Source organism: Megalops cyprinoides, chromosome 1, assembly GCF_013368585.1.
Source record: "Megalops cyprinoides isolate fMegCyp1 chromosome 1, fMegCyp1.pri, whole genome shotgun sequence".
Classification (NCBI taxonomy): domain Eukaryota; kingdom Metazoa; phylum Chordata; class Actinopteri; order Elopiformes; family Megalopidae; genus Megalops; species Megalops cyprinoides.
Genome location: NC_050583.1, coordinates 9,222,601 through 9,238,380, shown reverse-complemented (window position 1 = coordinate 9,238,380; position 15,780 = coordinate 9,222,601). Strand labels below are relative to the sequence as shown.

At 49.8% G+C, this 15,780-nt stretch overlaps 1 protein-coding gene across 1 annotated transcript in view; it reads left to right on the top strand.

The window, feature by feature from the left end:
- ttyh2 (tweety family member 2) overlaps positions 1-15,780 on the top strand; it is a 74,194-nt gene that overhangs the window by 43,049 nt on the left and 15,365 nt on the right. Inside the window, exons 4-6 of the mRNA XM_036532303.1 lie at positions 4,555-4,775; positions 6,599-6,694; positions 12,283-12,355. Coding sequence (XP_036388196.1) covers positions 4,555-4,775; positions 6,599-6,694; positions 12,283-12,355 — 390 coding nt within the window. The remainder of the gene's footprint in view (positions 1-4,554; positions 4,776-6,598; positions 6,695-12,282; positions 12,356-15,780) is intronic.

The window sequence follows — 15,780 nt, the reverse complement described above, 5'->3', positions numbered from 1 at the left end:
TGAACCCTGGATGGGACAGCATTCTGGCAGAAACGGCCTCATCTGATCTGTCCTGGAGAGAGAGAGGGAGAGAGAGGGAGAGAGAGGGAGAGAGAGGGAGAGGGAGAGAGAGGGAGAGAGAGGGAGAGAGAGGGAGAGAGAGGGAGAGAGAGGGAGTGAGAGGGAGAGAGAGGGAGAGGGAGAGGGAGTGAGAAAAGAGAGAGAGAGGGAGGGAGAGAGGGAGGGAGAGAGAGAGAGAGAGAGAGAGAGACTGGTAAGGAGTCTGGAAAGAAGCTGTGTCAAATACACAAGAGTGTAAAATTCAGTGAGTGACTCTGGAGTAGGCTGCCCTGCTGAGAGCGTGAAAAATAACAGGCGGAATAATAAAAATCACAGCGCGCCGGTTTTCAAAGAGACAGTGGGAAGAGGCTCGTTATGGCGGAACACGCGCCATGCAGGGTTTTCCCTCCCCGCACGCTTAGCCCGGGGGTGCCGCCGTGCATGCTGGGATAGATTATGCGCGATGGAGGACCTCCTGCGGCACAAAGCCCCCCGTTGTGAGTCGCGCAGAACTCGGGCGGGGACATCCACAATCAGCCGCGAGCCCCTAACAAAGGCCTTTGAAGCCGGCGGCTCTGGAACAGGCTAGGGGCTCCCTGATTGGCCGAGGGCGGTCGGTTCCGTGTTCCAAACTCCACTGCAGGAATAATGAGTGCAGTTGGCTTTTGCTCCGCACAGACGCCTCTCCCTCAGTGCACTCTTTAGAAATTGATTACAGCCAAAGCAGTAATATCTGTAGAAAGCTGGACAGCCTTTCTCTGAGACCTCTTTGTCTGACTGTTCCTTGTTGTTCTTGTTTTTTTTTTTTTAAATTTTGGAGCTGAAGGCACTCCTTTTGTTCCCCGCACCTCGCCCCCCCCCCCCTCCCCCCCCCGGCTCTCAGTCCCCCCAGCTGTGATTTAAATTAGCAATCGTTCTCACACTGAGAAGCCTAGATTTGGAGTAACAAACATCAAGACCAGAGCCTTGAAAAAAACTCTAAATGTAATGGGATTTCCTGTGAAGAGAAGAGGCAAAACAACAGCAAAAAATGTAAACGGCTTTTGAAAGCATACCTCTATTGTGTAATCTAAAGGAAATCCCATCCAAACTCTTAACGCTCAACTAAAAATACCGCCATTCCTCTGGTCCCGACGCGGGATTGAAGTGACGGTGTTTCGGCTACACGGGTCTTTGTGTTCGCCTACACGGGTCAGTCGGAGAGCATTTGGGACGACGGTGCCGAGGTGTTCCCGCCGCCCGCTCCCCGCTGGCGATGTAATTATAAACGCATCGCTCTTGGGCCGTTTGCGTTCAGCGTTCAGCGACCCTGTCCAGGAGGGATGGGGATGGGAGGCGAATTCTTCTCTGCATCTTCCCTTTCAAACAGACATCTTTCTTGTCCATTCCCGATGGCATAAACACAGAGAGAGAGAGAGAGAGAGAGAGAGAAGCAGAGAGAGATGCCGAAAAAGTTCAGAAAACTGGCCTCCTCGGTAAAAAAAAAAAAAAAAAAAAAGACAGCTGCCAGGCTGTTTGTTGAAGGCATTTCATCATTATGAGCTGAGGCAGGCTGGTCAGCCTCTCGTGATTAATGCTGAGTTGAAAGCAAAGTGAATTCAAAACCAGGTTTGTTTTTCCTCCGTGGAGGAGCTCTTGCCGGAGAGTTTGGCAAAGCTCCACTTCGGGCAGAGCGGGCCAGAAGGTGGTTTACGTTCAGTACTCGACTGGAGTGATGGAGGTCCTCAAATTTACGGCCCCTTGTCTTGCTCTATAGGTCTCTCTCCCACCTCCTCCTGCAAGGATTCTATCAGCTGATAAGCTGTCATTTTTAGTGTTCTCTCGGTCCCCCCCCCCCCCCCCTTCATGCTTCACCATGCAACTCCCTGGCTGACTTTTGGGCCTGCACAGATCGTTTCAGCCTGTATATTCAGCACTGAAAAAGAGCGTGAACATTTTTTTTTTTTTTCTCAAATTCTACATCTCTTCTTAACAAGCCGGAAACCATCTTCAAATGTCAAGATAGAGAGGTGTCATGGTTTTCATTTTATTTTGTTTTTGGAGGGTGGCGGAGAGGGGGATATGGCGAGGGGGAGGGGGGGGGGGGGAAGAGGCGCATGTTCAATTTCACGGCTGAAATCACACATTCAAATCATTTAATTGAAGCCATTTTTTTCACCCATCTCCAAAGCAGAGGCAATCATTGGAAGAACAAAGCTCAGATTGGAATCGGCTGGGAGCTCTGTAAGACAAGCAGCAATGTGGCCGCACCTCTTGGAAAAAGAGCGAAACCACGACCACAGCGTAAACACCCCCTGCTCCCCCCCCCCCCCCCCCATCCACAGATAAGAGCTCTCTGAAATGCATCATGGTTCAGGATGGGGGGGGGGGGGGCGATGGAGATACGCCGCAGAGCTGGCCCAGATCGATGCAAGCCTCGGTTCGCTTCCTCCCCCCAGGGGGACCTGTAGATAAGATTCCCATGATCCCGAGCTCAGATAAGCCACTTCCCAGCCATGATCCCATCTGCTGGGTATGAACGGTTAACTGGAAATCCCCCATAATTCCCTGGGACAATAAAATAAGAATGGGAACAGATTGGTCTCCTGCTGTGGAATTTCGCTGTTGTTACTCCTCTGCTGAACCCTACTGTCTCTCTCTCTCTCTCTCTCTCTCTCTCTCTCTCTCTCTTTAATTGTGTTGAAAAGTCATGGTCAGTGTGGTGTGGTGTGGTTTGCTGTGAAAGTCGCGATGCCTAAATTGTCTACCAGGGATGGACACGGGCTCAAATGTTGGACCCGGTTCTGGTATCCATCAAGAAGTTTCCCTGCCTGAATTGCTCAAATGCAGAGAAACAAGTAGTTATAGGGCGTCCTGCATTTAACGGGAAATTATGGACAAGCAGAAAGGTGGGCATTAAGGAAAATGATTGCCAACTTTTGACAAACAGTTGTTTATTTTGCCTCAGCTACCTCTCTCTCTCTCTGTCTTTCTCTCGCTTTTAATTTCCTTTTCCCTTTCTGTCTCTCCTGCTCTGTCTCCCTCATCTCCTTTCTCTCTTTCTCTCTCTCTCCTCCCCCGGAGTCCTCAATGAGCACAAAACCTTTTCGGCAACCCCCCTCGGCGTCACCCTCATACAATGCAGATCAGTCCGCCAGCGGGCTTATGAAAGCCAAACAACCCGGGCTTAATGAAGTCAGTCGCCGCTTTTTCCACCACTCTTTTAATTATCGAATACCTGAAGCCCTGTCAACAGAACGTTTGCCTGGTGAAACCGGGGCTGTTTGTCATGCTAAGCAGACTCCCCCTCCCCTAGCGGAGTTAATACTGCGAGAAAAGAGAGAAAGGGAGGGGAAAGAGGCATCAATGCCCTGCGGGGGAAGTGTGATGGCTCAGACTTCCTGCGAAAGCTCTTTCTCCTTTTTTTTCTTTTTGTCTCAGACGGTCACACTAAGATCAGCGTTTTTTTTGTCCTGGTCCAGCGCGCTTCTTGCTCCCACGTTCCGTCTCTCCACCCGCCCGCATTACTCACGCGAGTCGGCCTTGTTCCCCGGGAGACGACAGAGAGATATGCAGACCAGCCGTTCCTTTGCTTTCACTCACCACTCAAAAGCTAAAGTGCCGACACATGGACACACACACACAGCTACGTGTACAGACACAAACACACTGAGAAACACACGCAGACACATTCGCACGTGCGTACACACGCACGCACACACACACACACACACACACACAAGCGTGCGTGTGCACAGGCCTTACACACGTATGCACACAGGCTCACGGACACAGAGGCTTACACACACAGATACACGCACACATGCTTCTAAACCTGAATTCACACAGACACACATTACAAAGACATGCATACTCGGACACAGATGTATGCAAACACACACAAACATAGGCACGCACACACAAACACACTCACTCTCACTCACAGGCTTGCTTACATGCTAACTCAAACTTTCTGTCCCCCACAGTAGGTTGAAGCTAAGTCAAACATGCCGTTGTAGTTCGGCTGACCTTTTTTCGTATTTGGCCAAACCGTTTTCAAAACACTGATGAACCGTAGCAGAAATGTCACAGCATGCAGGCGGTGTACCTCTGCCATCACTGGTACGCCTCCTCTGGTTGTTCAGTGAGAGCCATTCTCCCAGCCCAAATGAACCCCCAGGAATATACGCCGATAAGCTGATACACTGCACCCCAGGCATTCTCTCCCCCCTTTTGAGGAACACTGCTGAAAACACACGCAAATGTCACGAGAGGAAATGGAGTAAACTCAAACTAAGCGGCTATGTTTTTATTCATGGCTAATAGGCAGGGAAGTGAGTCCAGTGCAGGATTGGTGAATCATTAAATGGGGCGGGGCTTCACCTGAAAGGGAGGATTATGTCATTGCTGTGGAGCAGGAGGAGCCTAATGACATGACGTCACATCAAAGTCAGGGCGGTTTGGTTCAGCGCATGGGTGGATGATGATGTCACTGGTACGTACCTGCCCCTCTGACATGCCGGATCCCCCCCCCAGGTGAGCGGCACTATGGGCAGCATGCAGAGCGGGCTGAAGCAGCACCTGTCCCGGCTGGACGAGATCCTGGCCACGCGCCTTGACTACGTGCAGACCCTGCGCTTCATGCAGCAAATGGCCGACAACATCATCAAGCAGCTGGTGGGCTTGCCCGACTGGGACCAGGTCAAGGTGGACCTGGCCGCCCTCGCCGACCAGACCGGCCAGATGGAGTACTACAGGTGAGGAGGGGGTGGGGTGGGGGCGGGGGGGGGTGTGTAAGGGTACAGCAGGTGAGGGGAGGAGAGGTAGTACAGGTGAGGGGAGGGGGGTAATAGAGGTGAGGAGAGCGGGCAGTATAAGTGAGAAGAGGGGAGCTCTCGCAGTAGAACGTGTGGGATGGTGTGGCTGAGCATTTGTGTACTACGGGTGAAGAAGGGAGTAGTACAGGAGTGGGCGCACAGCAGGTAGTTAGTGGAGTACTCATGTGATACTACAGGTGAGGAGTAGAATAGTATAGAAAACTACAGCTGAGCGGCTTGGAGATAAAGACTAAGTGAGTCGCGCTTGTCCTCCTGATGTACGCGGGGGTCGCCGACACCCTTGTCCGCACACGCATCTGTCTGCGGAGGGCAGCGTTCCCCTCTGTAGGTCAGTGTCAGGGAGATGTGATACAAGGAGATATTGGGGAGATATCGACGAAGGGGCAGTGTTTCATGCAGCAGTAGCTCAGCCCGGCATCGACCGGAAACACAATCCCTCCTCCCCCCCGGCTCCGTACCTGGCGTATCTCCGTACTGATTAAATACAGGCAGCTCTAAATGCCTGGTTCTGCCCCACTCCTTACCCTCCCGAAGAGTCACCGCTCAGCCTTTAATGAGGCAGCCGCCCCCGTCTCGATAAAGAGCCGGGAAAGGCAAGGTGTTCTGTCTCCTTTCTCCGTGATTAATTATGCCTTTGGTTTAGGAATACAGATGAGGAATCTGTCTCCAGCAGCTCTGGCTCAAAACGCTCGGACGCTCGCGGTTCCTTAACCCGACGCCCCGAGTGACCTCCTCGCTCTGGCGTGGCGTCTGGAGTGTAACAGTGACACTGTCGCCCCCTGGCGAGGAAACCCACCGGACCGATGCCCGGGGTGCCCTCTGGGGACCGGTTAAATTAGGAATGTGTGAACGAGCATGGCCTGGCTGTGCTGCTCCGGCCAGCCCTGCAGCCAATGGCGGGGCTGGAAGGTCCCAGATGGGCGTGGTTATGCATTCCTGCCCTTGTCCGAGACTATCAGAAACAAGCGGCCAGGGAGAGAGGGGGAACTGGGCCAATACCCCTAGCACAGGTTTTGCAGCATTAAATATTCAGCAGTATGGATTTTTCACATTAATTATTAACCGTCTGGACTGGGTCCCGAGCTGGAGCCAGGAAGTGACCACAACAGTCCAGGCAGATGGATGTGCGATGGACGGACACACACACACAAACACAGACACACACTCTCACACTCTCACACTTACACACACACACACACACTCACACTCACACACAAACACAAACACACTCACACACACACACAAACACACACACACACACACACATACTCTCACTCAAACACAAACACACACACACACACACACATGCTCTGTATCACACTCACACACACACACACACACACACACACACACATGCTCTGTATCACACACACACACACACACACACACACATGCTCTGTATCACACTCACACACACACACACATGCTCTGTATCACACACACACACACACACACACACACACACACATGCTCTGTATCACACTCACACACACACACACACACACATGCTCTGTATCACACTCACACACAAACATGCTCCCCGAACATGCACGCACAAATAGCAGAGAAACCTGCACGCAAACACCACAGATTTCCCCCCAGACAGAAGGGCTTAATTAAATGCCTTAGATGTGGACATGAGCCAGCTGATTTGAATTAGCCTGTAAAAAAAAAAAAAAAAAGCTTGGTTGTCTCCCTTTGATTCTATAAACCGGTGATGCAGTTTTCCCTCCCTCCTCTAGGTGGCTCACTTACCTGCTGCTGCTGATTCTGGACCTTGTGATCTGCCTGATGGCTTGCCTTGGACTGGCCAAGCAGTCTCGCTGGCTGCTCACCACGTGAGTGCTCACTGAATTAGCCTGTTTCCCTTTTTTATCTCTCTATAGATACTACGAGAGTCTCACAGGCTGGCATTACTGGGGCTAAGGGTCATGCCGCTCAACAATGTCTGTTGGCCCACTTGACTCATAGCCATATATTTTCCTGAGAAGAGAAATGAAATGCATGCCACACATCCTCTGTATGTGTGTGTGTGTGTATGTGTGTGTGTGTATGTGTTTGTGTATGTGTGTGTGTGTGAGTGTGTGTGTGTGTGTGTGTGTGTGTGTGTGTGTGTGTGTGTGTGTGTTTGTGTGTGTGTGTGTGTTTGTGTGTGTGTTTGTGTGTGTGTATGTGTATGTGTATGTATGTGTATGTATGTGTATGTGTGTGTGTGTGTGTGTGTGTGTGTGTGTGTGTGTGTGTGTGTGTGTGTGTGTGTGTGTGTGAGTGTGTGTGTGAGTGTGTTTGTGTGTGTTTGTGTGTGTGTGTGTGTGTGTGTGTTTTGGGATAGAATTGCAGTGTTTTCTCATCACCACTCAGTGCGGCAGTGTAGCATAATGGTAAGGAGCAGGACTCGTAACTGAAAGGTTGCTGGTTTGCTTCCCCGCTGGGGCACTGCTGTTGTACACTTGGGCAAGGAACTTAACCCAGAATTGCCACAGTACATATCCAGCTATATAAATGGATAACGTTGTAATCTATTGTAACCTATGTCAGTCTGGATAAGAGCGTCTGCTAAAAGCCAATAATGTAATGCAATGTAACTGCTCTGAACCAGTGAGCTCAGACCGTATCTGTAAAAAGCAGATTATTTTTACAGAGAAATTCTTCATGGGCATGTTGGCAAGCAAGCCTCCAGCGCTCGCTGCCTTCCCTGGTAATTCAGTCACAAGCCATTCAGGTATCCGTAGTCTGTAGCTGCAACGATTACCTCTGTGGCTGCGCCCGCCCCGATGAACCGATCCACGGGGCATGAAACGCATACAGCGGTGCTTAACCAGGCGGAGGACTCCCTGTCTCTCCACATTAGCTACTGAGACCAAAGAGCAGCGCGGGGGGGGGGCAGACAGACTCCCCACCGCATCTCACACACGCAATGCGCTAATGAGGCAAACGGAGCGCTCAGTTTGCGCGCCGCGGCGCCCGCTAGCCTGCGTGGCCCGTGGGGCCTGTGGTCCTCCCTCCCCCAGCTCCCTGCGTTCGAGGCGGACACTCGCGTGACAGTCCACGGGCCGGAGTGAGGCTGCCTTGATACGAGGGTCCTGCGGAGGCCTGGTCTTTTCGAGGCAGCGAGGAGAGGGAGGGGAATAAAGGGAAGAGTGGTGTTTGGAGATGGCGTCAGGCCCCTTTCAACACGCTGGTCAGGCAGACCTGTATAGCTGCTCTCTCCCTCTCCGTCCTTATATCTCTGTATTTCTCTCTGTCTCTGTCTTTGTCTCTCTCTTTCTATCCCCCTCTCTCTCTCTCACCCTCCCTCTCACCTCTAGGCCTGGTTTGGGCAGCTATTTTATCACTCATGATCTCATGATTCCCGGAGCTCTGAGTGGCTCTGATGAACTCTGCAGGCCTAGTGGACTCTGTGCCAAGCATCTCTGGGGGTCACAGAAGACAAGAGGCAAACTTAACATTGCATTCAGAGCGTGTGGGGGAGGTACTCAAAGGTCCCTGCCTCTGTCAGACTACTCTGATAGTGGCCTTGTGGTTTGAGTGTCCGTTATAACGCTGAAAGGTTGAGAGTTTGGTCCCCAACTGAGTCATTACAAAGACTTAAAAAATGGTGCCATCTTCTATGTGCTCACCATTAAAAGAGATGGATTGTAGGTAGAGGCACTGTCCATCACTTGTGCATCAGTTTTTTTTTCTTTTTTTCATGAAAATGGGGACAACCTCTGTTCCTATAAAGCACCCAGGCTTGACCCAGACTCCTGCCCATCAAGGTGGCCTGCACCCAGGGGAGCCTCCACAGGAGGCTTGTTTTGGCTTGAGGCTTGTATTGTACACCCCCCCCCCCCCCCCCCCCCCCCCAAAAATAGGCCAGGCCTCTCCCTCACATGGCACTTACTGTCCACTCGAGCTCAGAAATACGATGATGGCTTGCTCGATTTTTCTGTCAAAGGACGGGACACGCGGGATGCTATTTGATAAGCAGTAGGATGTTATCCCTCCAGAACGCCGCTCTAACACGTTTAGTGTTCAAAGCCGCAGTACACTGTCAGATACTCTATCATTGCGTGGTCACAGTGTACCCACCCTTCCGCACCATTGGGGTGCTTTTCAGCCTTCTTAGAGGTGTAAGATCTGATACTATGGTGTCCCCAAAATGCAGTTGACTGGACATGGTACACTTGCCGTAATGGCATGCCTTATCCGACATTTTGTGCGACGTTGGCTTCAAACTCAGAGGCAGCATCTTGGTGTGATCTGTTTTTTTTCATCTCTGAATTATGTGTGTGCACGAAAAATGACCAGAATCAGAATCAGAATAGACTTTATTGTCATTGCACGGTGGGGGTGCAACGAAATTGTTGGTGGTCTGCAACAGCAGCGCACTGAGGAACATTTATGTACACACAGTACAAATAAGGCACGCGACATAGGAGAAAAAATATACAAAATATACAATAAAATACAATAAATACAGTAAAATACAAATTTACAAATTTAAAAAAAGAAGACACATTGTAAATGAAAAGAAGTATAAAGAAAACTTGTGCGTTAATATGGCCTTTTTTTTAAAAAAACTACTTAAAGTGCACAGTGGAATTGCACAGTTGTATTGAGGTAGAGGGTTGGGGGGCGGGGGGTGTCAGTGTTTGTTAGCAGTCCGTATGGCCCAGGGGAAGAAGCTATTTGTTAGTCTGGTGGTGTGGGACTTGATTGACCTGAAGCGCTGTCCGGAGGGCAACAGGTCAAACAGGTGATAGGCGGGATGTGAGGAGTCTCCTGTGATGGCCTTAATTTTACTGAGGCAGCGGGATCTGGATATGTCGTCCAGGGTTGACCAAAGTTGACGTTGCTGTTTAAATAATGGCTCCGTGCACAACGCCCGTGAATTCCACCCAGAATCTAGAAGGCAAAGAGGGAGACGGCAGCTCGGGAGGAGACAGACGGGAGAACGGGTCGCTGCGACGAGAACTCCGTCTGTTGATCGTTTATTCCTTCCTGTCCTACGGCGTAAACAAACGCGGGGCTCACCTCCCTGCTCGATTCATCAGGAGAAGATGGGGACAGGTGCTGTCGTGATCACATTCTAAACAACATTTACGGTGTCAAAACAGTCATAACGACGACCCCGCTTCTTTGGAGTGAATGTTGTTCACATGTACCACAGAGTTTCACGACGAGAGATCAATCACGTGTATATTTGGTCATGTACCACAGAGTTTCAAGACAAGAGATCAATCATGTCTATATTCGTGCATGTACCACAGAGTTTTCAAGATAAGAGATCAACTGTGTATATTTGAGAACATGTCTTAAGTTGCGTTTGGAGGGGTAGATACTGACCATTTCCTCCGAGACTCAGATCAAGGACTGAGCAGAGTGGCTCATTTTGGATTCCCCTCCCTCTCCCTGCCTGGCCCATTGGCTCTTGAGATTACTGATGGATGGCCCTTATTATTTTACTCAATAATGGCAGTCACTGTTCTGTAGATCTGTAATCTTATTGACTGTACCCTTATGTGTCCGCGACACTCATAAACAGGGCAAGACCCCAGCGTCTCCTCCGCCAAAGCCGAAAAGGGTGACTGGAAGGATATGAATTTGATTACTCTGTGTCCCTGCTCTGAATTTAATTACTGGAAGCACCTCTGTGTCTCGCCCCTGATGTGGAGACTGGTCCTGAAAATACGCTGCTGACTAATGAGCTAAAATCTCCTCGCCCAAATGAGTCCCCGAGTCCTTGTGGGCAGCTTACATGTATAACATATATTAGGCCTAGAGCAGGAGCCTTGTACTTGTTATTGCCGGCTGATTCTCCGGGCCTGGTATTGCTCTCAGTTTGCTCAGCTCAAATCTCACCCTCTATTGATCTTTGTATTGCTTATCGATTTCCTCACCACACACACACGGCCAAATTGTTAAGAGTCTTCAATTCAATCTGTAGGTGCTTCTCAGCCACTGAGTGTGGAATCTTTTCCCTCTCTTTTTCTCTACCCCATGCCTCTTCTCTCCTCCTGCTTCCCCCTCCTCCCTGTCTCATTCTCTCTCCCCTCTTTCTCTCTCACCCCCTCACCCTGTCTTTGCAGTCCCATTGCTCCTCCTCTCCACTCCTCCCTCTTTGCTCTCTATATACTGTACTGTACAGAGCTCTCTGTGGGGTTTATATACTGTACTCTACAGAGCAGCTCTGTGGGGTTTATATACTGTACTCTACAGAGCAGCTCTGAGATGTTTATATACTGTACTCTACAGAGCTCTGGTGTTTATATACTGTACTCTACAGAGCTCTCTGTGGTGTTTATATACTGTACTCTACAGAGCATCTCTGAGATGTTTATATACTGTACTCTACAGAGCATCTCTGTGAGGTTTATATACTGTACTTTACAGAGCAGCTCTGAGATGTTTATATACTGTACTCTACAGAGCAGCTCTGAGATGTTTATATACTGTACTCTACAGAGCATCTCTGTGGGGTTTATATACTATACTCTACAGAGCATCACTGTGGGGTTTATATACTGTAGTCTACAGAGCTCTGTGGGCTTTATATACTGTACTCTACAGGGCATCTCTGAGGTGTTAATAACTATGTTGCAGCTAGTGTAACTCTGTCTGTCTTGCTGGTGTAGACGCCATCACTTTACAGTAAAGTGTCATTTTTTACTGTCAGAAGACCATATTGTTACTGTCAGAGGAGGATGGCTTTAACCCTTGGTAGTCATCCCCACAGCCTTGTTTGTCTTCCCTTGACCTCCTAGTGGTGCAATATCATTACCCTTGAGCTACACCGCAGACGTCTTTTTTTTTTATACATGATAATAAAAGGAATAATTTGCTTATCAGTCACTAGCAGGCGCACAGATACTCGGGGGGGGTTATGTTAGCTTAGTTAGCTAACATGTCAGCTTTAGCTTCACCACCGCCGTAAATCTGTTGTCTCTTGAACTATGCAGTGCTACACAGTGCTACAGTGAGCTGTCCAGTCAAGTCACACATGGCTGTGCTCTCTGCTGTCTCACCTTTGCCACCTTGTCCTTTCGCTGCCTGCCTCTCTCTCGCTCTCCCTCTCTCTCTCTCTCCATCTCTCTCTCTCCCTGTCATCAAACTAGTCTTCCTGCAATAAATGGAGAATTTATTATTTTTTTTTTATTTATTATTATTTTTTTTACTGACATTTTTCCCCTTGTGTTTTTCTACCTTTTTGTGATTCCTGTTTTTTATGAAGTGTTGAATAATAATGTTTGTTGAGTCTTGCTTATTGTTTTAAATAAAGGAGGTGTAAAAGTCAAGTCTCTCTCTCTCTCTCTCTCTCTCTCTCCCTCTCTCTCCCTCTCTCTCCCTCTCTCCTCCTCTCTCTCTCTCTCTCTCTCCCTCTTCCTTACTCTCCCCCTCCCTCCCCCCCCCCCCCCTCTCTTTCTCCCCACCCCCCTCTCTTCAGGATGATGGTGTTCGGGGTGCTCACCCTGGTCCTGAGCTGGGCGTCGCTGGGGGCGGACACCGCCGCAGCCGTGGTGAGTCACAGCCGGAGCTCCCTTTAAGATCCCGCCCATATCGTTTCTTTTGCTGGACCACCGACGTCCACTGCAACCTCTGAATCGCTGAAACACGGTTACACCCTGGTGTGACCGGTCACATCAAACTGCCTCTCCTCGCGTTTTATTGCTGTTTGTTTTTGGGCTTTTTGCTTTTTTTTTTCCTTCCTGTTAGTTAAGTTCTCCTCCTCAGGCCAAAACGCAGTGCTGAGTCCCACAGAGTCCTCGCATGGGTCAGGTCTGATATTGTGCGACAGGGGTCAGGGGTCACCCTGTGGTTTAACCCCTGTGCTCAGATACTGAAGAGCTTTTGTTTTGAGCTTCGGTGACTCTTTGCTACTGGGATCTGAGGGTCCACAGAGCAGAATATATACTGCATGTGTAACAAGGGTCTGTATTAAGGTCATATCCTCCCCTGGACAGACAGGGAGTGGTTATGAGAACAGGACAGAAGGTTTGGCTGAACGGAGCTGTTTGTTCAGATCAAGATTTCAGTAGGAGGCTCAAGACATGGGGCTGTGCGTGTGCACGTGTGTGTGTGTGTGTGTGTGTGTGCACGCGTGTGTGTCTGTGTGTGTGTGTGTGTTGTCAACAAATTCAGAACGCCGTTGTCTGTAAGGCTGGGCCTCTGGTCGAGTACATTTAGTCACTTTGGCAGATACACTGGGAAGAAACAAAAGTGTATTTCATGAGGCCACATGCATAACGGTGAGCAGTCTGAGAAAGACAGACTACACCTGAACATGTCTCGGTCAAATCTGAACATATGTCATTCAGGCCTTTGCAGTCTAGCAGCAAAGAGAGAACCAGGGTTGGTGGGGGACTGACTCTACGTGAGGTCTGGGAGGGGAACAGGACGCGGCGTTTGCGGGAGCATGGGGGGTCCAGCTGGGACATGAGGGAGTGGATTTACAGTCGGGACGGGGGTCACAGGGTGCACTCCTCTGTGGTGTGACACCCAGTGACACCCCGTGTGTCAGAGTGGGGATTATCCAGCTGGACAGCTGTGATGCTGACGCAGACGGAGAGAGAGAGAGAGAGAGAGAGGGAGAGAGAGAGAGAGAGAGGGAGGGAGAGGGGGAGAGAGGGAAAGAGGGAGACAGAGAGAAAGAGAGGGAGACAGAGAGGGAGAGGGAGAGAGGGAGGGAGAGAGAGAGGGAGGGAGGGAGACAGAGAGGGAGAGGGAGAGTGGGAGGGAGAGAGAGAGGGAGGGAGGGAGACAGAGAGAAAGAGAGAGAGAGGGAGAGAGAGAGAGAGAGAGAGAGGGAGGGAGAGGGAGGGAGAGGGAGAGAGAGAGGGAGGGAGAGGGAGGGAGAGGGAGAGGGAGGGAGAGAGAGGGAGAGAGAGAAAGAGAGAGAGGGAGAGAGGGAGACAGAGAGAAAGAGAGAGAGGGAGACAGAGAGGGAGAGGGAGAGAGAGGGAGACAGAGAGAGAGAGAGGGAGAGGGAGGGAGAGAGAGAAAGAGAGGGAGGGAGGGAGGGAGAGAGAAAGAGAGGGAGGGAGGGAGAGAGAAGGAGGGAGAGAGAGAGGGGGAGAGAGAGAGAGGGAGAGGGAGGGAGAGAGAGAGGGAGAGAGGAAAAGAGGGAGAGAGAGAGAGAGAGAGAGGGGGGAGAGAGAGAGAGGGGGAGAGGGAGAGAGAGAGAGAGAGAGAGAGGGAGAGAGAGAAAGAGAGGGGGGGGGGGGGGGGGGGAGAGAGACAAACAGGAAGCCCCGTACCTGGGAGGAAGCTGCAGAGGCTTCACTTAAATCTGTCAGAATGTAAGAGAAATCACAGGCTGTAGACATATGTTACACAACATTCATTGGCATGTATTCATGCACAGACATTAAACCAATCTTACAAAACCGACCACCCTCTGTGGCCAAATTAGGCAGAACTGTTCTGAACATGTACTAAACCACTTGTTTTTTTTTTCCGTTTTTTCCTCACCCGTGTGGAATCTCCAGTTATTCGTTCAGGAGTGCCAAAACGACACAAATGCAATCCTCTCAATCCTCTGGTACACTCACACGCAGCCAAGAGTTGTTTTTCTGCAGTAAAAGTACCCCTAGTACACCGCAGCAGAGCAAATGCCGACTGGAGGATAGGTGCTTCTCCAGTGACGTCATCCAAGTGACTCATAGGCTCTTCGCACAAATGACACAGCTTAGAGTCAATCCTGGTTCTGAGCTGAAGGACTCAGAGAAGCACCGTGCCTGGCTGAGCCACTCGGGTGCCCAGACACCGCCTTAACACCACACAGTAGTTTAACAGTGAAATCACTCTGGCCAGAGTATTTTGATGCCGTTATAAATAATATTTTGATGTTAGTTTTTTTTTTCTTTGTTTTAGTCTCCTGCTACCAGCTGATAACACACTGGTATATGGCTAAGCCCTCTGTGTAGAAATTGGAGGGGAATAGAGAAGGATTGTTTTTGAGGTCTGTATTTGTTTTTAACAATTGTATAAAGTATATAAAGGTCAGTTTTATTGATTACCAGTTTGTTGTAGTTGCTGTTTATTCTTTCAAAACGTATGGTCCCGGTGGCTTTGAATATTGTTTGCTGCCGAAGTTTTGGGACGTGTTTTATGCATAATTCAACAGAAAAAAAACAAAACAAAACATCGTCCTTCAAAAAAGTGAGGGATCAAACACTGCCGGAGATTTACTCAGCCTGCCAGGGTAACGCTAAGCCTAGAGACACACTGATAGTGGAACAGATTACCTCAGAGACCAACCGTGAAGAGCTACCCGCGAGGACCGGCCGCACATACGCGCCGCACTCATAGGACCGATCGTATCCGCGGGTAAGCAGATCCGCGTTGCTCACTTCCTTTGCTTATTAAACGCAGCCACGGAAAGACAGAGGGTGGGCAGCGGCGCTTGAGATTACCTGGAACCTGTTCTGAGAGGGGCTCTCAATCCGTGCTGCATGCCTCTGGTGCTGAGTCAACCGAGAACCAAGCTGTTTGCCAGTTCTGAGGCTGGCCCGTTTCATTTTCATGCTGGAAAGCGTGCCAGCCGTATTAACTGTTTTGTTTGTTCGATTTTTTTTTTTTTTTTTTTTTTGGGTCAGCTTACTTTCTGGAGGTGCCGTATCGATTGCATCTTAAGTTGTGTTCATTTATCTGCTGGGCTGCCTTCCAAGAAGAGGCTTAGTGTTTTCGTTTTTTTTTTTTTTTTTTTTTGTATGGAATTTACCTTGAACAAATTGACCGTCGCTTTCCAGCTTATTCAAACTACGCAATCCCACTGAGCAAAGCTGTATTTGTGTGTGTGTGCGCATGTGGCTATGCGTGTTCTCATGACTGTGTGTGTGGACATTTTTAATGATGTACTCATCCTGATACCGAGTGCCATTTACAGTAGAAAAGCTGATCCAAATTCTGTGGTTTCCCTGTGTGGTCACCAGATTCCAAAAAT